This window comes from Fusarium solani, assembly GCF_023522795.1.
Source record: "Fusarium solani strain SB1 chromosome Unknown bctg00000015, whole genome shotgun sequence".
In the NCBI taxonomy this organism is placed as follows: domain Eukaryota; kingdom Fungi; phylum Ascomycota; class Sordariomycetes; order Hypocreales; family Nectriaceae; genus Fusarium; species Fusarium solani.
The window spans coordinates 1,298,584-1,321,355 of NW_027072143.1; the positions used below are offsets into that span (position 1 = coordinate 1,298,584).

The 22,772-nt window shown below is 53.8% G+C and overlaps 7 protein-coding genes across 7 annotated transcripts; 2 read left to right on the forward strand and 5 right to left on the reverse strand.

Annotated features, from left to right (window-relative positions):
* Positions 1 to 89: 89 nt before the first annotated feature.
* On the reverse strand, positions 90 to 4,468 carry MRS44_018334 (uncharacterized protein; the record flags this gene model as incomplete). The annotated part of the gene is made up of 8 exons (XM_065616529.1): positions 90 to 590; positions 723 to 981; positions 1,065 to 1,125; positions 1,179 to 1,323; positions 1,400 to 3,406; positions 3,478 to 4,080; positions 4,145 to 4,275; positions 4,327 to 4,468. The coding sequence occupies 8 exons, from the start codon at positions 4,466 to 4,468 to the stop codon at positions 90 to 92; spliced, it is 3,849 nt and encodes a 1,282-aa protein (XP_065472601.1).
* A 961-nt stretch (positions 4,469 to 5,429) lies between these two features.
* MRS44_018335 (uncharacterized protein) lies at positions 5,430 to 6,804 on the forward strand (the record flags this gene model as incomplete). Its single annotated transcript, XM_065616530.1, has 2 exons — positions 5,430 to 5,817; positions 5,876 to 6,804. 2 exons carry the CDS (start codon positions 5,430 to 5,432, stop codon positions 6,802 to 6,804), a joined length of 1,317 nt encoding a protein of 438 aa, XP_065472602.1.
* Positions 6,805 to 7,886: 1,082 nt separating this feature from the next.
* On the reverse strand, positions 7,887 to 13,248 carry MRS44_018336 (uncharacterized protein; the record flags this gene model as incomplete). The annotated part of the gene is made up of 2 exons (XM_065616531.1): positions 7,887 to 11,567; positions 11,650 to 13,248. 2 exons carry the CDS (start codon positions 13,246 to 13,248, stop codon positions 7,887 to 7,889), a joined length of 5,280 nt encoding a protein of 1,759 aa, XP_065472603.1.
* Positions 13,249 to 14,125: 877 nt separating this feature from the next.
* MRS44_018337 (uncharacterized protein) lies at positions 14,126 to 16,037 on the forward strand (the record flags this gene model as incomplete). The annotated part of the gene is made up of 2 exons (XM_065616532.1): positions 14,126 to 14,341; positions 14,406 to 16,037. The coding sequence occupies 2 exons, from the start codon at positions 14,126 to 14,128 to the stop codon at positions 16,035 to 16,037; spliced, it is 1,848 nt and encodes a 615-aa protein (XP_065472604.1).
* An 84-nt stretch (positions 16,038 to 16,121) lies between these two features.
* On the reverse strand, positions 16,122 to 16,622 carry MRS44_018338 (uncharacterized protein; the record flags this gene model as incomplete). The annotated part of the gene is made up of 1 exon (XM_065616533.1): positions 16,122 to 16,622. One exon carries the CDS (start codon positions 16,620 to 16,622, stop codon positions 16,122 to 16,124), a length of 501 nt encoding a protein of 166 aa, XP_065472605.1.
* Positions 16,623 to 16,679: 57 nt separating this feature from the next.
* Positions 16,680 to 17,246, reverse strand: MRS44_018339 (uncharacterized protein; the record flags this gene model as incomplete). The annotated part of the gene is made up of 1 exon (XM_065616534.1): positions 16,680 to 17,246. One exon carries the CDS (start codon positions 17,244 to 17,246, stop codon positions 16,680 to 16,682), a length of 567 nt encoding a protein of 188 aa, XP_065472606.1.
* Positions 17,247 to 18,176: 930 nt separating this feature from the next.
* MRS44_018340 (uncharacterized protein) lies at positions 18,177 to 22,772 on the reverse strand (the record flags this gene model as incomplete). Its single annotated transcript, XM_065616535.1, has 3 exons — positions 18,177 to 19,671; positions 19,797 to 21,733; positions 21,894 to 22,772. The coding sequence occupies 3 exons, from the start codon at positions 22,770 to 22,772 to the stop codon at positions 18,177 to 18,179; spliced, it is 4,311 nt and encodes a 1,436-aa protein (XP_065472607.1).

The following is a 22,772-nucleotide window of genomic DNA, read 5'->3' on the forward strand; positions in this document are numbered from 1 at the left end:
AGAATACAGCAGTTGTGCCAACTATGTAGATATTAATGATCTAATAATGGGATCAGAGCGGCCTACTTCAGGTCCAAATACCACCGCCGTCAAGTCCCTCCCATATCCACGTCCCCGGTAGCAGGAAAGCCGCTCGTATCGATATTGTATCTGTTTGGATTTTTCACCCGTTTCTCATAGGACCTCACAACAAAGAATGCCTCTTTAGCCAACTCATCCTTTAGACCGTCCAGCTCGAACCGCACCTCTTTCACCATGTCAAGTGTGTTTTTGTAAAATGTCTTTTCCACATGTGCGTAGTAATCCTTGATCCACTCGATCCAGAAGTCGGCAAGTTGTACCCTATTATTGGGGTTCTTTTTGTTGTAGACGGACTCGGCAAACTGAAATTGCACATGGACGTCCTTGACGATCTTGTTGAGCTTCTTCTTGACGTCGTCTACTCGCATGTACCTGAATGCGCTGAATCCTCCTTGAAATCGGGAGAGTACCTTTTCACTGTCTGTCTTGATTGTCCTTTTCGACTTTCCTTTCCTGTTTAGCAAGTCCTTCAGATGGGGTTGACCAACGGTCCGGTGTAGTAGCATCACCTGTGTATGTCAGTGGACACTCCATATGTACCGCAAGCAGATGGGAGAAGATGAATTAAATAAGGAAAAGCAGCTAGAAGGGAAACAGAAGTAGAGAAGAAGAAGAAGAAGAAGAAGAAAGGGGGGACCCACGTCTCTTTTGGCAGAATTGATTGCTTCCTCAACAATCATAAAGACCTGGTCATTTTTTTCGCTTCCCAAACACTCGAAAGCGCGGTCCATGATGAAGGACAGTTTTTTGCCTCCAGGAAGTGCAGGCAACTTTATCTTCTTAGTCTTATCGGCCTCGTCCGTAGGCCAATTGGCCTCGTCTTCCAAGTCTATATCGTCCAAAGCTTCCCAGAAGGCAATGGGAATAGGCCCAAAGTTGGATTTTGTGCCAGACTTGAGCCTAACAAGCAAAATCTGTTAGCAAGTTCCCTAATATGTGTCATAGGTAGATAGTATGATCGAATGAGGTCGGGTGATTCGTACTTTCCAGAGGCTGAATCTTCAAAGAAGGTCACCATTATGTTCTTATCCATGACATGCTCCACTAGATAGTCACAGCTGTTAGCATTAACCCTGGCGGGGGAACAGAGCACGCACCCTGCAATACCAGCTTAAGCAGGTCCCGGTAGTGTCCCAGGCTTACAGCGGCGTGCGTGCAGTCATCGCGTATGCGAATGTGGACCACGTTTTTGAGCAACGCGTTGTTGGGAGTATTCTTGGCGACGGCGCTTGGGGTCGGATTCTGCTCTGGTGTCAGTCTGCAATGGCAGGCGGCTTGTTAGGGGGCCAGCTAGCTAGCTGCACGGAGTAGAACTCACGCCAGGGATCTCGGCGTTGTATTTATGCGGATCGCTCCCTTCTTCCTCGCTTGGATCCTTGATCTTGATCGTTTTAATTGCTCGGGGTTCCAGCAAGTGGTTGCTGCCGCTGCCGCTGCTGCGGCTGTGATGATGATGGTGGTGGGAATGAGCAAAGCGGCTGGAATGCATGTGGCCGCCGTCGAGTGGGAGGGTGGCATGGCGACGTTCGAGGTCGGGGCTGCCGTCGCCCAGGTACTCGCAGTATCCTTCTTCGTCACAAATTCCATATGTGCAGTTCGGAATGTTAGCCAAGGCCTCGAGGTTTCCCGTCAGGAAGGCCTTGATCCGGTTGGCCCAATGGAGGGGATTGCACAGGATGTCGAGGGCCATCTCCGAGGGGCCCTCCCACTCAAGGCGCCAATTTTGGCGGATGTAGTTGCTGATGTAGGTTATCTGCAGGTACTCGTACGGAACAGCGTTGTTCCAGATGAGGGTCTCCTGGCCTAGCATGACTTGGCTACCTATGCGGGCGATCAGATTGGTGAGTAGCACGTGAGCCGTGATATGGTCGACCTCGAGGTCGGCCCGGATAGCGAGCTCTGTAGACGACGACAACGACCGCCGACGCTTGGTAAAGACCTTGTAAGGGTCAGGACAGGTCTCGTTCTCAACCCAGTCTGCCATTGCCTGCTGATAGGCCTTGAGCTTCTCATTGGGGACTAGCACCTCGTCGTAGTAGTCTGTCCTGCAGCACGTGGTCATTCCGCCCACGACGGCAGAGGAACAGGAGGGGACCTCTGTGTCGAGGGCGACGCGGACCCGGTCGTTAGGGCATCCACTGCGACAGAAGCCATCAGGCATGTTGTCCGGGGCGGGGCCGACGTCGCGATGAAGGCTGCAGTCGATGAAGCGTAGGCCGGGCTTGACGCTGCAGCAGTAGTTGCGCAACTGCACGCCGATGATAGGACTGCCGAGATCGTTGGTGCGATCGTTGCACTTCAGGCCACCCGAGCCAGAGCCAGACGAGGCCGTGAGCCAGTTGTAGGTGTCGTTGGGACATTCGGGGCTGGTCTCGCACTCCGGATAGTCTCCCCATTGGCAGGTGCCATAGAGCTTCATGCTCTTGGTGTTGGTCTTGCAGCACGCCGTCTGCACGCGGGGCGGCTTCTTGCAGTACATCTGGTTGGACCCAATCTCTACCATGCCACTCGGGCACTCCGTCACCTTCTGGCATTTGCCTCCCCCGTGGCCGTACCAACCACACTCGGGGATGTCTTCATCGGGCGGACAGCAGAAGGAATGGGCTCCGTCGCCACCACAACCTGTCTCGTCATACATCAGTTCGCCCTTACGAGCGCCCGAGTCGAGACGACCAACGTGCACCCAGCCTCTGGGACATCCTTCCTTGCAGTTTGACCACCGGCATTGCTCGTTAGGCCTCTTCTCGAATTCGGCAGCTTTCTTGTCATCATCCAGGGAGCCGCTTGTCACTTCGCGGCCGAGCACTTTGGCCAATGCCTTGTTGTACTTGGCGTCCTCGGTGTCGTGGCTAATAGCCCACACCATGACACCGCCCAGACATCGCTCTGAAGCGCGTTCTACCTTCATCTTGAGTGTCTCGGCGTCATCATATGACACCCACTGCTTGCCCCACGTCACCACCTTGACGGCTTCCTCTTTGTAGAGCTCAGGCTTCAGGTTGCGATTCTTGACTTCAATGTCGATCTCTGAGTTGAGCAAGATGCCGCTTTCTCGGCTGCATTTACCTTCGTTGGCCGGGGCACTAAATAGGCAACCTGGCTTCCGGCATGCCGCCGATGCAGCCGTAAAGGCGCGACCGTAAAAGCCGAGGCCCATGACGACCTTGCTCGGCTCGATGTTGTTTCGCCAGAGAAGATCCAGTGCCGATTCAATCTCGGTGAGGTTGGTGTGGGCGTTGAGATAGGGCTTGGTCCAGTTGACGTTTTGGTCCCACGCACCGTGCAGGTCATAGGACATGATGTTGAAGAAGTCGACTGTGGGTTCCTAGGTGTGCATCGAGTCAGCTTCCGGGCCAGGATGTGTGTGTGTGCTGCTTGATGAGGGAGTCGACTTACCAGTTTCTTGATATCAAAGTACTGTAGATACCAGTATGACGCAGGCAGCGTGATAGTCAAGCCTTTGTCGGCTGTGTCCATGACTCTCTTCAACGCGGCCATAAAGACGGGAAAGTTCTTGTAGTCAACCACCCGGCCGGCACGCTCCTCAGCTACTGGGTACTCCCAGTCCAAGTCCAGCCCGTCGAATTTATGCGTTGCCACGAAGGACATGACCGAGTTGAAGAAGGATCTTTGCCGTGCTGGTGACGCCGCCAAGTCAGAGAAGACCTTGGCTGTGGGACCGGGATCATTGAACGTCCACCCGCCAATGGCAAGGTAGATCTTGAGGTTCTTGTCCTTCTTCTTCAGTAGCATCAGTCGCTGATACATGTCCTCGTCTTCCGGGTCGTTGGCCTCGATTGCAAACGTGTTTGGGTTAATGGTACCAAAAGCAAAGTTGATATGCGTGTAAAGGCCAATGGGAATATCTTCAGGCCAGAAGACCTTACAAGGTCGGCTCTTGGCCCACCCTTCGAAGTAGCCAACGACGCGTTCCATGTTGCCGGTTTTCCCACAGCTCGGGCGTTTGACCGTTTTGGTTCCACAGAAGTCTTTGGTTGTCTATAGATTACCTGTCAGCACATCACATTTTCCCCTGAAAAGCCACTGCCATCCGACTACTTACACCGCAGTATCCATGCTTGGAACAGCAGACATTGAGAGGACAAGTGTTACTCTTGGCCCATTCTTTACCGAAACCTGGATTGCACTCCGACTTTCTGTCACAGTCGGAGCGGCAGACTGTTTTCCCACAATCTATCTCGGGTCAGCTTTTGGTCATGATGCACAACATGTCAGTTTTCTTACAGTCAGGGCCAAATCCACAGTTGCCAGACTTGTTGCAGCATCCCTCTTCACACCTCTTGGTGGCGCTGCAGGTCGCGTCATCTTCGGCTGCTACGTACAGACCTAGCAGCAGCACGACGAAGAACCAGGCGCGGAGATGCATCTTTGCCCGTCGAAGGGCGCTAGGGCCTGAGGGAATGAAAAGAGAAGGGACTCAGAATCAAGGAAGGTTGTCCAATGAGAAGGGGGGGTAGCCCAAGCAATGCGAAGCATGGAACCGAGCTTGTTGATGATGAAAGAATATGGCAGCATCAACTTGGAGATATCACAAGCGAACCGACGCTGACAGCAAGTAAGCTTCAACAGAAAACAAGTTTTATTACATGCCAGAAAGATATATGAAGCCCTCGGCGAGACCAAGATATGCATACATGGCCATGGTATTTCCTCAGGGCAGGATCCTCTCTTCGGATAACAGAGGAGGCTCACCGACCAGGACTGGGGCGACAGTCTCGGCGATCTGCCTAGATTAGGAAGCTACGAGTAAATTTTGAATTTAGCTCCCGATCAAGGATTCGGGGTTTAACACTGACCCGTTAACCGAGGAGGAAAGAAAAATAATTACCTGGATAATGGGGATGCCCTGGTGATCATGGGTCGACGACCGACCAACACAGCGTTACTTAGTCAAAACGCTGCCCAAGGCCAGGGGGGAACCAACATAGCATTACATCAAAGGATAAAACTCTGCTCAGCCGTCTTGGCCGTTGTCTAGCTTGGTGAAAAATCCCACGTATCACCACCATTTTGTGATTTCCCAGCGCGGAACCGGGCCTGGACCCTCGGCGTCGATGGTGCATGAGTCCGCTTCTCGGTAGTAAGAGGCAATGAGCTCGGCCCGGCCCACCTAGCGAGGGATGAGATCAGTTGATGATCAGACAAGGCCCGGAAGTCGGCCGAGTCTTAGCATCGACGTGAGGATCTCTCGGCTTGATTCGGGGTTTATCTTGGGTCCACCACTTTTCCATGTCGAGTCTGTTGATCAACTAACTTCACCCACTCGCTCACTGTTCAGCCCACGCACGCACGTGAACCGTCAAAGGACAAGTGCACACAACATAACGATGGTTGTCATCAAGCGTCTTGTCCCCTTGCTGAGCCTGTGCCCAGGTGCCAGTGCCACATTCAAGATTTACAACGCCACCACTCTCGAGGATGCCAACGTCGGCGATGCCTGCGTCAAGGCCATGTCGGCGGACATTGCCTGTCCCGCATATATACGCTCCTTTATGCAACCGCGCTATCGTGGATCGCTTGACAACGTGACTCTGACGGACGAGATTTGCACTGGTACTTGCTCTGCGTCGCTCAAGAGTTGGTTCAACACCGTCGTCAGCGCATGCGCGGGCGAAGATGTCGGAAGCGGCGTCCCTCAGCGTTATGGCGGCTACATCTGGGCCGGCTGGAACGAGACTTGTGTCAAAGACCCCAAGACCAAGAGATACTGCAATGGTGAGTTTGGCGCGCGAATTAATAAAAAGAATATGGCTAACTGAGTTGTGCTTGTTAGATATCATCGACGAGTTTACCGAGTTGGACGACGGAGAGGAGATGCCCCGTGAGGAGCTTTGCCACATTTGCTACCTCCGCCGCCTCGCTTTGATGCAGTCTTCATCGTACTCCATCTACAACAACTACTACCAGTCGGAGCTGGAGAAGGTCTACAAGACGTGCGGCGGCTCCGGCCCAACCGAGATCCCCCCGCCGCCCAAGGTCGAGGAGCCCACGGAATACTGCCTGACCAACAAGTACCACTTGACCAAGGAGGGCGATACGTGTGACTCGATCGCCAAGGCGAACCTGGGCGTTGCGGGCGTCTTTTTATACATGGGCAACCAGAAACTCATCGGCGACTGCCGTGACTTACCCGCGGGACTTAAGCTCTGCCTGCCCTCGACGTGCCCGACGTACGTGGTGAAGCCCGACGATACGTGCTTCTCCATTGAGCGCGCGCAGGGCCTCCATATGGACGACGTCGAGTACTACAACTCTTGGATCAACGCCGACTGCACCAACCTGCACAAGGCGACCGACTTTTACGGCAAGTCCATCTGCATTGGACCCTTTGGCGCTTCCAGGGTCGATCCCTCGTCAGCTTCGCTAGATGCCGATGCCTCAGTCGCTCAGGTCAGGCTCAAGTTCAGCAGCGCCAACGGTCCGGCCGTGGTGCTCACGGATCCCCCCGAGGAAGCCAACGTGACGGATGGCACGACGCTCAAGTGCGGGCTGTGGCACGTCATCGAGGAAGGGGACACGTGCGAGGGTATCTGCGCGGCGAACGACATCTGCGAGGAGGATGTCATGTATGAGGTCAACCCTTCCCTGCCACAAGAGAGGGACGAATGTACCAAGAGTCTGGTTCCCGGCGAGGCTTTGTGTGTGGCACCCATCGCGGGATGGAACACGACGTACGAATCTACTGGAGCCGCCGAGGAATGATGGGCAACAAACGATTCCCATTCACCAACAGCTTGTAGAATTTTAATACCAGCTTTTCCATGTAGTCATAATCTTGTTCTATCCATTACTATGTAACCAAACTGTTTCCGCTCAACAGGTAATTACCACGTAGACCGTCACCAACCGTATCAAATCTCCCCGCGATGTGCCGGAAGAGTCGGTACGACCGAGCGCACGACAAAGTTAGCCGAGAGGATGGAATCATCTGTGCGACTCTGCACGTTGATCATACAAACATTGGTTAGCCGGGTTGAGCCAATAAGGTAGCCAAGCCTAGCCAATACTACCGTGGAAATTTCTCGTTCGTTGATCATGCAATGCAACTCGTCTGCAGCCTGCAAGGAACAGCAAATCTAGCTCGTAAGTCAGTGGCTCCGCTCCGACTCAGACCTGCCTGATTCAGAAGAAGAAGGCAAAAAAAAAAAAATCTGGCAGCATATCTAGCTTGCTAGGTTGGCTCGCTTGGGCGCCCATAGCCAACAGGTAGTTGAAAGTAGGTAACTAATTACCCCGAGTCACACACGGCCCGACCCTACCGTAGGTTGACACCGTTAGGCCGAAGATCAATTACCGTATGTAGACTCGCGTCTCAATACCGAGACCCTGACGCACTAATTACAGGCACCTTTGTCCAATCAGCAGAGGCCTTCTCAGCGTCTCCGTCCTGTATGTATGTATGTATGTATATTTTTCGTCCGGGAGGCCGTGAGGCCTCAGAAGTCTCCTAAGGGAGCACAGGACGTGCTGAGCTACGGGAGTCTATCTATGATCTAACCATACAGTGTCCCCTATCCAGCATATAATCGGCACAAATGGCGCTTTATATCGAGCCTGTTACCCGTCAGCGGGCGGTCCAGGCACGGCTAGTGAATGGTAGCCGCGGGGCAGCTCATGACTAGGATAGTCATGGTGGAGGGCCGTGGTTGAGGATGGCCGCAGCCAGACGGAGAACGTTACGGCTCCCTGCCTGGCCGAGCCTGTGCAATAGAAAGAGGTAACAAAAGAAGAGAAGAGGGAATAAAGGAGGGAGCGGACGCAGCTGCATCTCGGGTCGGCCCCGTCTAGTAGCGAGGGCAGATCCTATCAAAGAAGGCGCTTGTCTTGGCCAGCTTGACAAACTTGTCAAAGTCTTTTCCTAATGCCAGATTCACTGCCGTATTCGGCGAGGGAGCGAGCCTCGCTCGCTTCCGTGGCGGTACCTTTCTGCAGTAGAAGATATGGTCAGGTGTTTTGCGTCGGTTGCATGAGCAGGCCACTCGTGCTTCGCTATGGTTGAACCTCTCGTGGTATGCGGCAAAATCCCCGTGAAGGGACCTTGCGGCGAGTAAGTGGTGCAAGACTGTACGCGGGAGCGAGAGCTCCCGCGGGCAGGCTATTGTCGCCTTGAGATTGAATCTCTTATACTGCTCAGGGGAGGCGGAGGGCCACCAGGTACTGAATGCTTCTTTTGGTTTCTGCCTCGCGATTCTTCGCAGGTAGGCCAGCGTGGGTCGCGCGCCCTCGGGCTCGGGCAGCGAGGATGCTGCTTTTGCTAGTTTATCGGCTTGTTCGTTACCGGGGATTTTGGTGTGACCGGGTACCCAGCGCACTTGAGTGGCCCCGTGCGATGCTACTAGGGACTGGAACTCGAGAAAGACTTCCTGGGAGGAGTCTGATGGTGTGCCCCGCAGGCATGTAGCAGCAGCGAGGTTGTCTAGACAGATAAAGATGTCTTGGGTTGCTGACTCTTGCAGGCTCAGGGCGGCCTTTAAGCCCTCTAATGCTCCTGCTGCTTCGGCATCGAAGACCTCGGCCGGCCCGAGGCGACCGGATCCATCAGAGATCGGGAGACCGTTCTGGTGGACGGTAAAGCCGTAGCTAGCGGCCCCGTCCGAAGACAGGGAGCCATCTGAGTATACGACCAGGGCGAGTGGATTGAGTGTCTGGACCCAGTGAAGGAAGGCCTCAGCCGTCTTCTCTTTCGATGCTGTCTGCGGCGGTGTCGTTTGCTCTTCGCCAAAGCGTTGCTGGATGAGCTTTGGTCGTGCGCAGGGTGCGAGGAGCTCGTCGGTGCGTTGAAGCCGTGTCCTGAAGCTGGTCTCTGGCGGTGCTTGGTATTTTCGTTTGATAAGGTCGTGGTAAGTAGGTTGGCGGGGTGGGCGTGTCCGGCTCGCCAGTGGGTGAGCCTCATCGAGCGACTTGAGTCGTGCAGAGAAGCGGAGCCGCCGTGCTTCGAGAAGCTGGGCGACCGGTGGTATTCCGCTTTCCCGGTGGAGGGCGGCGATGGGTGTTGTCTTCCAGACAGGTAGGATGGCTCTCATGGATTGGTTCATGGCCTCGGTCATTCTCTGGATGAGATGCTGGTTGCTCGATGGTACGTCTTTGGATGGTTGGTTCCACCGCGGCCGGCTTGTGCCCGGGTACCACGCCTCGGCGCCGTGGAGCAGCACCGGCTCGACGCATGCTCTGACGGCGCTTCGCACGGCGCTCGGCAACGGACCGTGTTTCGTGCTGGCGAGTCCCCGCAAGTGGTAGGCCACCGCCTTCGCTTTTGCTGCCCACTTTTCTACGTGGACTCGGAATGATAGTCTGCTGTCAAGCCAGATGCCCAGCCAGCGCAGGGCCGATTCGGGCTGTTTCACGATATCCCCGTGGCGTATCGCTGGGGGGAACCTGAGTTTGCTGCGAGAGAAGTGCATGACTTCGGTCTTTTCGGGGTCGAAGGAGACACCGTTTGCCGCACCCCAGCGGATCATTTCTTCGATAGACTCAGACGCCGCCGCGGCGGTCTCGTCAGCCGTGTCACCTGTGAACAGGATGGCTGTGTCGTCTGCGTAGCCGAAGCGGCCTTGGGGGTTGCCTAGACGGTAGATGGGCTCCGTGTAGAGCAGAAATAGGATCGGCGATACTGGCGACCCTTGAGGGAGGCCACACTGTAGAGGAGAGGAAGCGGTGACGGTGTCTTGGTATCTGACACGGGCAGATCGGCCCCCCATAAAGGATCTAGCCCATCTGACCAGATGATCGGGCCAGCCTTGCTTGCGTAGGCGACGGACCAGCCTGTTGCGCATGACGGTGTCAAACGCGCCTTGGATGTCCATCGTGACCAATGTGGCCACTTTGTTGCGTGCGAATGCCTCTTCGATGTCGTGGATCAAGGCTGTCACTAGGTCCGTTGCAGACCTCTTCGGAAGTGCCCCGGCCTGTTGCGGGTGGAGGACCTGGTAGTGGGTGGCTGCCCATGCTAGCCGGCGTGCAATGAGTCGTTCTAGCCCTTTGCCGAGGCAGGAGAGCAGTGAGATGGGCCGCCACGCCCGCGGCTTCGTGAGGTCCCTTCGTCCCGGTTTCGCAATCATGACCACCTCCGCCTCCCTAAATGGTTCTGGGTGATGGCCTATAGTGAGGCATGCCTGAAATAGGCGGCGGACGTGCGTCCCGATGATATGCCACGCGGCCTCGAGAAGTTTAACCGTGATGTTGTCTGATCCTGGGGAGGTGTTTCCTGTGTGGAGGGTCGCATGCTGCGCCTCATCAAGGGAGATTTCCGGTGGGAATGGTATCGATCTAGGGGGGTGCACCTCGATCCAAGGGTCCTGGATGTCATCTTCTGCGGTTCGGCGTTCTAGGGTGGCTTGTCGGAGTGCGTTTGCCTTATCCATCTGGGTTTCGTAGACGACGTCGCCGACTTGCAGCGGTAGCGGTTGGAAGGCCCCTGGGGACTTTAGCCATCGCACTGCTTTGAAGACAGAGCTACTATCCGAGAAGCTATCGATGAGGTTCCGCCAGTAGAGTCTCTTCGCTCGGCGCACGACACGGTGGAGGTCTCGTTTGGCGAATTGGACTTCTTGGTTGAACCCGAGGGGGTAGAGTCTTCTTATTGCACGGAACCCAGCTGCGGCGCTGGCGCATTCTTCGGTCCACCAGGGAGCACTATGCGCCCCCTTCCGCGAAGGTCGGCCGGCCGCTCTCGCCGCCGATGTTAGGAGGTTCACGAGCTTCGAGGCGAGCTCGTCAAGCTCTGATGGGGTCGAGTCTGCGAGAGGGATTTGTGCGGCTCCGAGCTCCACGATTTCGACAAACCGTTTGAGCTCGTCATCTGTTGTCACGCGTATCCGGCCTGGTTGCATCGGGACTGGTTTTATATCGGGGAGGGTGAGCTTGAGTGTGAAGTGATCGGAGCTGGTCGCGAGATGGTCCTCAATTGCGGCTTCAGCTAGTGGTATGTTAGCAAAGGCGAGGTCGATAGTATTTCCGTGTGGGTTTGTCGGGATGCCCCGGCTATTTAGCAGATTTAGGTCGTTCTCTGAGGCCCAAGAGGCGATGTCTTGTCCTCGATTGGTGGCCTGTCCGGTCTGCCAGGTATGGTGTCTGGCGTTGAAATCGCCAGCGACGAGGCAGCGCTCCGGCACAGGCCATTGCAGCAGGTCATTCAGCGCGTCCTTCTCGTCGTTTTGGCGGTAGAAGTTCACTATGGTCATGTCGTTGACCCTAAGCCATAGAATATCTCGGGACTGAATGGGTCGGGTCTGGTCCGCTAGAAGCCTTGGGTCTCGTCGGACATAGGTCATGACTCGAGGCCGAGTGTCGTTACTGTTCCATGTGTCGACTGGTGCAAATGTGTCGTACGCCGGGTGTGTTTTAGTGATGCATTGCAGGCTTGTGGAGGCCGTCCATGGTTCTTGTAGGAGGACGATGTCATATCGTTCAGAATCGGCTAGTGCCAAGGCGCAGTCGTGGGCCGGAGGGATCTTACCGACGTTAGCCTGGAAGATCCTAAGTGGGTGTCGGTTGTTCTTTAGTGTCTGCAAGTATCTATTCCTGGTCATGAGGGCGGGTGATAAGAACTATGCGGCGCTTCCTTGGTGAGCCAGGTCTAGGATGCTCTGGTTCTTCCTCTGCTTCGGATGTTGTAGCCACCATGATGCATGAGGGCGCTCTGGATGCGGCTGGGCTAGATGCGTGGGTGTCTGGCCGTTCTTGCGATGTATTGATGTTGCGTTGCAGTTCGGGGGTGCGGTGCAGTGATTCTAGTCGCGGTTCAGGATTACGCTGACGGTAAGTCTCAGCGCCTATTGCCCGGACATGTTCTCTTTGTTCCTTAGTTAGTCGACGAAAGACGCCGTGCACCTTCCTCGGCCGAGCTGGGCACTTGTGGAAGCCGGCCCGGTGGGGGCCTAAGCAGTTGGCGCATTGCTCTGCTGCAGCGCAGTCAGCCAGGGCGTGGCCCGTCTTGCCGCACCGTTGACAGTGAGGCCGTCTACGGCATATCCGGAAGGAATGGTAGTCCCAGCATGTTTCGCACTGCCTAGGGCGGTCGGTTTTGTCGAGAGGTCTGGCCGGGTGGCTGCCGAGGACGGACCAGTATTTCTTAGTAGGCTTCAGGAAAGACACAAGTAGGGTCTTAGTCAAAGGGTCTTCTGAGGTCTGTCGCGCGGGGCGCACGTCCACGGGCTTGAGCCCTGTCTGGATTTCTATCTCATCATTGACAATGCTGTCAACATCAACCTCATTGCCATGAAAGTCAGTTAGTCTTCGGGGAAGGTCTGAGATCACATAGGTAAACCATGTTTTGTTAGTCTCTATAGTCGTAGCCCCTAGGTCCGCCGCCCATTCGGCCTGCTTCTCCACAAGGTAGTCGCGGGTCTCAGGGTCGGCAGTCAGGACGGCCCATCCCGATCTGACGGGAAATACCTGCCGGATCTTGTTTGAGATGGCGCCGAGTTTTCCGCAGATGTGGGTCCGGATCGCGTAGCTGTTCTGTCCCCGAGCCGGGGCTCTAGCTTCTAGGCGGATGAAGACCCGGAGGTCCTCTCGGGGTGGGGCGATGGTCGCCGGTTGCTCCTGGCGACGCGGGGCGTCGAATTGTTGTCGATGTGGCTGTTGCCGTTGGCGTTGGGGGGGTAGATGGCCGGGATCAGCCGCAGGAGGTGAGGCAGCGACGCTGCTGTACGTGGGCTTAGGGGTTGGTCCAGCACCGGAGAGCTCGCGGCTCCAGGAGTCTAGGAAGCTGTTGGCGAACTGTTGGGCAAATTGTCGTTCAGGTCCAGTGGTAAATTGCTGCGCAGCTTCTTCGAACTTGGCGCAGAAGGCCTGGAAGACCGTTAGTTTGGCGTTATACTCCTCCACGCGTTCGTGTGCGAGCCTATTGGCTGATTCGACAATAGAGACCGGTTGTTGTCTAGGAGGTGATGAGGGGTGGTCAGGGCGAGCTCCTTCCGTAGCTGCAGCAGCGGTGGTGGTGGTGGTGGTGGTGGCATTGAGTGGCGAGGACGGCGTTTGAGCCATGCGCCCGGGATCGGGTGAGACACCAATTGGGCCGTTCACGATCGCGGGGCTGTTCTGCAAGAGAGCTGCACGGGCTCCTCGGTTCAGGTTGGCGGGGGTGTGGATACCCAGGTCAAAGGGATCCGGAGCAGCGGGCGGGTTCGTCGTAGACGATGCCATCGCCGCCGCGTGCGGCTGCGCAACGCGCAGGTTGGGACGTTTGGTGTGCGATTGTTAAGGATTAAGGTGTAGATAAGGCTACTTTCTTAGCACTTGCATGCCAAGAAAGTGTGATTACAAGGGAAGGTGGCGTCTCCGTCCTGCTGTGTATGCATTGAGATTCTAGGGTAAACAAACAGGTGACCGTTTCTTTTTCCTCACTGCTTTTTATTTCTCGGCCCCCCAAAAGTCAAGTCAAATCTATCACGGCTCAGGCTTATCGACGACACGACACCGAGAGATCTGAAAAAAGAGCTGAATCCGGCAAACGGCCGAAATCGTGGGTCCTGTGGGCCTGCTGCCAGTTCGTGTTGTGTGGAGATGTCAGCACCTTAAGACAGGGGTTTAACTCCCCTTGTTCGGTGACCCCTGGTCTCTGGAGCCAAGGTAAGGTGCTCGCTCCGATTGGCCTCGATCAAAGGAACACAATACTACGTAGTAACGAGAGATTTAACTACCAACAGAATTAATCCACTGACCAGGGGGGGGTCAGAACACCCAACACCCGCGACTTGACTTAGTTACGTGATTCACCCTGCGTGAGCTTATTTAGAGAAGGCGGTGTTGAACAGGGGGGAGAAGAACTCTCACCGTCACAGGAAATACGATCAGGGAACGGCCCATCTCTCCGAATACGCAAATATCCAAGAAAAGCAGAGCATGGATTGAAAAGCTGTGAGGCCACTGAAACTGTGGTCCTATGTGTGCAAAGGCTGGAAATCAATATTTAATCAAGTATCCCGTCAGATCCGCAAAAATCACCACGTTGCTGGTGCCATTGCCTCCTTTCAATCTTTGACCAGATCCTCATTGGCAACAACCTAGCGATCACTTCACGATGCGCTTCTCTTCTGTCATCTCCCAAGGCCTCTTGGCCGTTGGTGCCGTTGCGTCCAGGGGGCATAGGTTTCGTCGCCAGGTGAAGCCTGGCGCCCCTACCGACCCGGGTATCCCATCTGACTGCACCTATTATGATACCTATGTCGACGAGACCTACGACTGTGCCATGTGGGCAGCTGACTGGGGTATCGAGCTCAAGCAGTTTGTGGAATATGTAAGTGCCATTTGCTGGCCATCTTGTTCAGTTCTAGTGGCTGACCCTTGTATTTTGCGTCTAGAACCCTACTGTCAATGATGACTGCTCTGGCATCCAAGTCGGTCACGCCTACTGTGTCGAGGTCAACTACGGGGAGCCTCGTGATGACGATCCTCCCAAGGTGACAACCACCAAGGATAACCAGCCTGAGCCTACCGAGGAATCCAAGCCTAGTCCCACCCAAGACGGTCTCATCGACACATGCACCACCTTCTACAAGGCTGTCAAGGGAGACACTTGCACCAAGATCATTGCCAAGTACAAGACATTCGACTTTGATGACTTCTTCAAGTGGAACCCCGCCGTTGAAGAGGATTGCAGTGGTCTCTGGGCCAACACCTACTACTGTGTAGGCGTCCCTGGAACTCCCACGAGTCCACCTTCTCAAACCGCCGCGACTGAGACGGCCGCGGAGACGGGTCCTTCAAAGCCCAGCCCAACACAGGAAGGCCTCATTGAGAGCTGCACCACATTCTACTTTGCTGCCAAGGGCGATACCTGCGCCAAGATCGTGGCCAAGTACGGTACCTTCGACTTTGACGAGTTCTACAAGTGGAACCCGGCCGTGGGCAAGGACTGCAACGGCATCTGGGCGAGCACCTACTACTGTGTTGGTGTTCCCGGCACACCCACCACCAAGCCTGCCCCGACTACCCCAAAGCCCACGGCGACAGGCGGCATTGAGACTCCCTCACCAATCCAAGAGAACATGGTTAAAAACTGCAACAAGTTCCATAAGATCATGTCCACCACCACTTGCTCTTCGATTGAGTCATACTATAAGTTGCCACTCGCAACCTTTCTGTCATGGAACCCTTCCGTTGGCAAGGATTGTACTTCTCTCTGGGTTAACTACTATGTTTGCGTGGGCGTCGAAGGTTATCAGCCAACTACAACGACAACCAAACCCACCACGACCAAGGCGCCTACCAATGGTATTGAGACTCCCTCGCCGATTCAAGACGGAATGGTCAAGAACTGTGATAAGTTCCACAAGATCATGTCAACAACCACTTGCTCTTCGATCGAGTCGTATTATAAGCTGCCGCTTGCGACCTTTCTCTCGTGGAACCCTTCTGTTGGCAAGGACTGCAGAGCATTGCTGGTCAACTATTACGTCTGTGTGAGCGTCGAAGGATGGAAGCCGTCCACGACAACAGCCAAGCCCACGACGACCCAGGCGCCAACCAACGGTATTCAGACCCCCTCGCCGATTCAGAATGGCATGGTCAAGAACTGTGAAAAGTTCCACAAGATCATGTCCACGACCACCTGTACATCTATAGAGTCGTACTATAACCTCCCTCTGGCAACCTTTCTCTCGTGGAACCCGGCTGTCGGCAAGGACTGCACATCCTTGTTGGTCAACTACTACGTCTGTGTCGCCACCATCGGCTGGAAGCCCCCCACCAAGACCACAATCAACGCACCTACAACCACAAAGGCGCCCTCGAATGGAATCTCTACGCCTTCGCCAATCCAAGCTGGCATGGTGAGCAACTGCAACAAGTTTCACCTCGTCAGCTCGACCACCTGCGCCTCTATTCAGAACTATTACAAGATCACGATGGCACAACTGGCCAAGTGGAACCCGGCGGTCGGTGCGAAATGCACAGCGCTATGGACTCAGTACCATGTGTGTGTTGGTGTTTAGATGACGGCCTTACGTGTACGCATAACTGTTTGTTGATGATCATGACACTTCTTTTCAAGATAGGGCATCTGCCATATATAGTACTTATGGCCCATATTTGGGATTAATGATAAATCCGATCATGTTGGTGGCCTCCTCTTCCGCCTCCTTCCGGGCATGCTGCTCATCCCACGTCTGATTTCCCTCCTGCCGCCGCCGCATCATCCACTCGTCCATCTTATCCTGCTTCAATCGCATCACCTCGGCCTGCCTCTCCTGGTACGACTGGTATACTACCATGGCACGGGCAACCTTGATGACGGCGGAATATATGGGCGTGTATTCCAACACGTCTATCCAACCACCGTCCTTTCGGATACCCAACACGGCTAAACCGCTGATGATGGCACCGCGGTACTCCCCCGCGGTCAAACGGTGGTCTAATAAGGCAATGACGACCTGCAATGTCAACCCGTCTACTCGGTCCTCGTCTAATGGCTGTGCCTCCGGGTCGTCAACGTGCGCCTCGACCAAATCCGTCAAATCGTCCATTGCGTCGCCCTGCCGCTTGGATAACCGAAACTTGGGCCTATCTGTATCTGGCATTTTCTCGGCGCGGTATATATAATATACTAACTTGGTCCACATAGTCGTGTAACGCGCCTATGTATCGTCCTCGACCCGGTTATCGAACGGCCGCCGTGGCTTCTTATCTACCTCTTTCCGCTGCACCTCGAACAACGCATGGCTTCCAACGTGGGTGGGCGTGGCTATGGCGCGTGCTTGGTCTATCACTCGCACCAAACTGTCATGGATCAACTGCAACTCGTGCTCTTGCTCGCCCACTGCGTCGACCAACCGCTGCATGGCTTCCGGATTAAACCCCTGCAAATGGGTGGCCCATCCGACGTGCTCTAACCACGCCTTGGCGTCTAACTTGGAATCGGCGGCCTTGATCCGTTCTTTATCCTCCAAATTAAACCGGCGCTCCTGCTGGTCTAATGTTTGCATTAAACGGTCGGCAATGGCTGCCTCGTCTGGATCTTGGCTGATCGGTGCACCGAACCCGACCTCGAACCAACGGCTGCCCGGCCCATTGCTGAAAAACCGTTGACACTGGACACCGCTACGCCACGGGACCTGCTGTGCCTGCATGGCTCGCTGCTGGGCACTTCCGCCCCTGCCTCGGGGATTCGTCCATCCATGGGCACTGCGGTAATGGCTCTGCATGGCTCGTGCCGAGCTGGCCACGTGTAAACAACCTCCTCGCCGCAACTCAACTTGTCGCTCTGTGGTGGGTGGATAAATGGGATGGGGTCAATCATGGGTGGCGGCGTTGGCCATGTTGCTAACTCGGCCGTGGTCTGGATGACATTTGGGTCTGACTGGACCGCTTTTATAATCTCTCTCCTTTCTGCTGCCCGGACGGACCTGTGATGTTGCTTTATGTGCTGCTTGATATGCTTTCTGATGTATGCATAACGGCATGTTTTGCAAATAACAAATGGAAACTCGGGCAACTTAATAAACGGCTCCATCTAGGCCACTGCTATTTTAAACTGCGATACATATCAATGGGCATCCCTAATGAATAATCTGATCTGGATCCGGCTGGAACGAATGGTTCTTTATCTCGCTGGGGTTATATTATGCTACTATCTCTTATTAGTAGCTTGTCGCTTTGGGGGTTAAGGGCAAACCCGCATCTGGTACAGAGGATGGCGTGCTCTGGCTCATTGAAGTATAGGCCAAGCTTCTCTAACCACCGAAGCTCCTTGCGTGATAAATCCATCAAAGGATAGGTAAGTAGGAAGGTAGAAACGCTATGTCTAGGAGAAGAGAGTGTGGTGAGAGCTTTTAGTGACCTTTGTTGGTAGTCAAATGATGATGGTGCGAGTTACGCGTCTGGCATCTTGCTAGCCTTTTGGAAACGGGGCGCGTTTCTACTAGTGCGAGAAACGGGGCCCGTTTCCAGGGGCAAAATGGAAGAACGAAGCTGCTACAACGTGATTGGCTCAGAAGTGGAAATAGGGCCCCGTTTCCAGTCTGCATTCCTGAGTAGGCCTAATATCACAACTTTGGGGTAGATATACGTATAGCATCACTAGGGGACTACCGTAAAGGTCATAAAACTTTTGGTCGTGCTTGGTATAGTAGCCACTAACCATCCAATACGGTCCAGTACTGTACAAACTTGCCCTTCATCCATGTCTGTAAAGATACTTCCTTATGATTTCGCCCGCCTGACTTTGCTAGCTCAGGATGACGTTGGCAGCAGTGCTTGAGAAGATTGTCCCTACTGATCGTCAAGTAGATGCAGGCCTTGCAGCTAAACCCATGTTGGACTGCTAATTCTGGAATGACTTGACTCTCGTTGTCCATTGGTGCCATAGCCGCCGGGTCCAGAAGAAGCCACCCTGAATGCAAAGTTTTGACTGCCTTTAGCTTATCCCCTTTCAAAAAATGTTGGCGGCGAAAATGGCTCTCGATTGCCTCCCCTGGTCGAACTGCCGTCTTGCAAATCAAACACACAAGAACACGGTATTCTGGTAAGATAGCGGCAAGACCCTCAAGACGGACAGCCTGATGGGTTAGGGAGTCAAGCAGCGGCCCAACTACCGACCTACGAGGACTGTCGTCTTTATCGATATTTATCGGCTTTTTCCTTATAACACTGTGTCCTCGTATACCGTGGTCGTTTCTAGATGTGTGATTGGCAGCTCGAGTACTTGCCGCGCCTGTGTATTGTGAAGTTGTCGTCTGCGATTCTCCTCCCACGGTTGGCAAGCTCTTGCTGGCTTGATGGATAAACTCGTGCCATCTAATGGACGCCCATTCATATGCGCGGAGGAGTGACGGCTGGAGTTGATGTGGATATGCGCCATCGAGGCCATACGTGATACCCCGTTGTAGAGGACGATGTCCGCTTTGCCAGGCAAAGACGACATTTGGATCCGCTTTGGAACTAAGATCATCATAGCGGTTGAATGGTGAGTGCACCTCTTGAACATGCTTTTCGGTGATTCCGATCGCGAGCTGGCGGTACATTCGAGCGCTGACTTCGCGGTTCCACACCTGCTTTGAAGCGCTCTTTAGTATCGCAGTTAGGCGAGATGGTACCCATGCCTTGCCATGATGTTGGAAAAGCAGTTGTTTTGACGGCAAAGGCCCATGTGGATCAGATTGTCCAAACTGCTCCCGCCGTAGCAAGTTCGCAAGCCTGCGTATACAGACAAGGTATTTGAGGGCAATAATGGCTAACCGAGATGGCAGGAATCGAACAACGTAGAATTCTTGGTTTGTTGACCGCTTAGCCTTATGATGCCGAACTGTGTAGACGACAGACTTGTTCCAAACGAAGATCCCGCGGATTGCTGAAGGGCTGTTCTCAACCGTCAGGCTCAGCAGTTCGAGTAACCGCGGTGCCTGCCCACAAGCGGTGAGAAGGCTGCCGCCGATCATTTCTTCCAGTTTAGCCGTCGATTTGAGATATGATGCAACAGCCGCCCACCTCCACTGGCCGTTTCTTGATAGTCTGGCAGTACGTGTAGTGCATGACCGCACAAGAAGAACCTTATACATGTCTTCGAACTTGTTCTCTGGGTGTAGGACAAAGGAATACCCCGGTTGTGTGTTTGTCATGTCGTCCTTGATCCTACTGAGATCAAAATTAGGTTCCAACCCGAACATCAATTCATTGCATAGCTCTTCAGCGCGCGTAATAAAATACTAGGAAGCCGTCGAAAATCCTCCATCGATAGACTGAATTCGTCTCCGAACGAAACTCTCTGCCCATCATCGCTCCAATGGAGGAAGAAGGTCGGCGGCTCGGTTCGCGCGATCCTATGACCAAAGTTTCGAAGACTGTGCAGCTCTGCGAAGGAGGATGGTGATCCAGCTACCATGTATTCTTGTCGAACTTTGTTCAAACACTCGAGCTGCTGAGTGGATGGCCTCTGTCGTATCCCAAGTGAAGGGTAGGGACATAGAGGCAAAGCATATTCCAAGAATAGGAGACGCTGTACGTATATGAGACCGGATAAGTATGGGCAGTACTGTCGAGCCAAGCGAAACTGTCGACAATCGGTGGAAAACCCTAGGACACCACTAAAGTAAACGAGAAGTGTAGACCCTGGATCTCCATCCAGGAATCTTTCGGTGCTGAGAGCGATGCTGACCTGAAAGAGAAGCTCGAGAAATTCTTTGAGAGACTCTCCAAGTATATCTTGCCTGCCGGAAAGAACGTTGACCGTGGAGTCTGGAGTTGCGACAGAGGCTCCTTCATGTGTTGCGTCGGCTAGCCACTCTTCGAACTCTCCTTCACTCTCTTCCTCTTCAGAATCCTCATACTCAGCATCACTACCCTCAATGCCATCCATAGAGCTGCTATCATCCATGCTAGAAAGAAGATCGTGGTGTGGCATATCCTCGTAACTACACGTGGAATGCTGCCTCGCCTGGGAACTGCAGTGATAAGGCTGGCAACTGTCATCGACGGTTTCGCTCATTTCAGGCCATTTTCCTTGTCTGCTATCAATAAGTTCCCATACTCTGTGCTCCCACAAACGCTCTAGTCGTTGCAATACGTTGGGAGAAAGAGAAATTCGTAGCTCTTGCTCTCTTAGAGTTGCCGGCATCAGGTAGCCTCTCAGCACGAAGGAAATAAATCGTTTCCATATAAGTCGATATTTCTTTCTAGTGTTTGGTTCAGCCATCAGAGCAAAAGGCTTCGGCTGATAGCTTGTGGGGTTAGCACTGGGCAGCCAACAGCGAAGTAAGCGGCTAGTGTTTTGAACTGTAAGTTCACAGCGATCGAGCATCAGGTCCACGGCTCCAAGCACACACGATATCTTCATTTCGTCCTCTCCTGAGCTGATGACATCACCATCGCCATCGCGTGGTCCTTGACCGAGGACGAAATTGGAACTGGACTTGAAATCGATCTCGCGAAAGGACGGGATCCGGGTCATTGCTAGTAGGATGTCCCTCCGAACATTGTTGTAGATGATTGGCCACCGCGTGCGCTCTAACCAGAGGCTCGTACCTGCGAATGAATTGTCGCCGAGTGCCTTGCCGTAAACACGTGGCTGCTTTTCATCATACTGATATTTTTGCTCCCTTTCTAGTACCTCTCGTAAATGCGCTCGCGTCTCTGGGTTCAACTGAGAACGTGCAGAAGAATCATCGATTGCAGCTCTGGTCTGCGTCCCCGTGCGAGTATAACCGGCTGTTTTGCGGCCAACCTCAAACCATCCGCTGGCCCGTCTGGATGGGAAAAACCGTTGGCAAAGAACCTCTTCTCTCCATGGAAGCTCAACTTCCAATTCACTACCGATTTGCCTGGGTCTCCCACGACTTTTTGGGTTCTTCCAATGCTGGCAGCCGTGACAATGTGCCTTGATTTTCTTTAAATGCTTGACGATATAAGGACATTTCCGGCACTTGAGTCCATCTGGCTTCGGCGGAGTGAGGAAGGGGACTTCATTGATGGTAGGGGGAGGAAATTGAAACTCTTCCAGTCCTGACTGATCTTTGATTACACCAGGGATGCTTCCGATGACTTCGGCCACTCTTCGTCGCTCTGTAGGTGGTATATCCCGATGTCGTGTTTGTAAATGAGTAGGTACCTCGTTTGATACGCAGGCGAATTCGCATTTCTTACAGACAGGAATTCGATATGTTTCGAGATAGATAAAGGGCTCCATGGCGTGGAAATGCTTCGGAAATTGTTACATGGAGTATTCTCGATAGCTCTCATGAGTTCGTGCAAGTAGGACGTGTTTGCTCGGATACACTACGCGTCGGGGTTGACTGAGGGAAGCAAGAGGGAGAGGAAACAGCATTCATACAAGCAAGGCAGCGATCTGTAAGTATTACAGAGGGAAGGGCTTCTCCATGAAGCTCATACATATACCGTAAACGCTCAAGAGCCCAGATGAAGTCATGCTCTTCCTCGCCGCTGAGGAATGCAAATGCAATACAGAAGGATCGTTGACAAGCATCAACACCAACTATATCGAGAAGAGGCATCTTATACTTATTGGTCTTATATGTGCAGTCCAATATAAGCACTTCAGGGTACAGTTTGAGGTACGCAAGTGACGCAGGATGTGCAAACAATACTGCTGTAACCCTGCTACTCTCGTCGAGGCGTATTTGGCTCCAGAAGCCCTCACTCTTGAGCTGATCATTAAGGGCATGCATGTTGCTTTGACCTTTGGCAAGGTTTCGCTTGCCCTGTGCAATGCAATTGTAGATATCTTGCTGCGTAGCAATTGTATCCGAGTTCATACGTAGGTATGACATAATCCCCTTTGGTGCAACGCCGGCACTGGAGAGTTGTTGGACTGTTGATTGATCCAAGGATGAGAGCTGACGATGTATTGGATGTGCCACTTGACTGAAGCTTGGTTCGTGATTGTGTTGCTTGAAGTCAGCCCCGGAACGATGCCTCAGACTCCATATAGTCCCGCATCGGCTCTCCTTTGCCATGACAGAGAAGAGGCATCCTGTACGACGTGATACAGTCTGCCGTTGGGGATTCTTTGAGGGACGGGCATACCCTCCGCGGTCACAGCCGAAGATGACTCCAATTCTTTGATTGGAGGTCTTGGAAGACCTCCAGGATGTAAAGGCATAGCCTCGTGGCGCTGCCCAAGCATTGATCGCTGTATGTAGTTCCTCCCGTGAGTTGTAGTTGCCTTCAGGAGGAAGAACATCATCAGGGAAGCGGCGGGAACCCTCAATTGGGTTCAT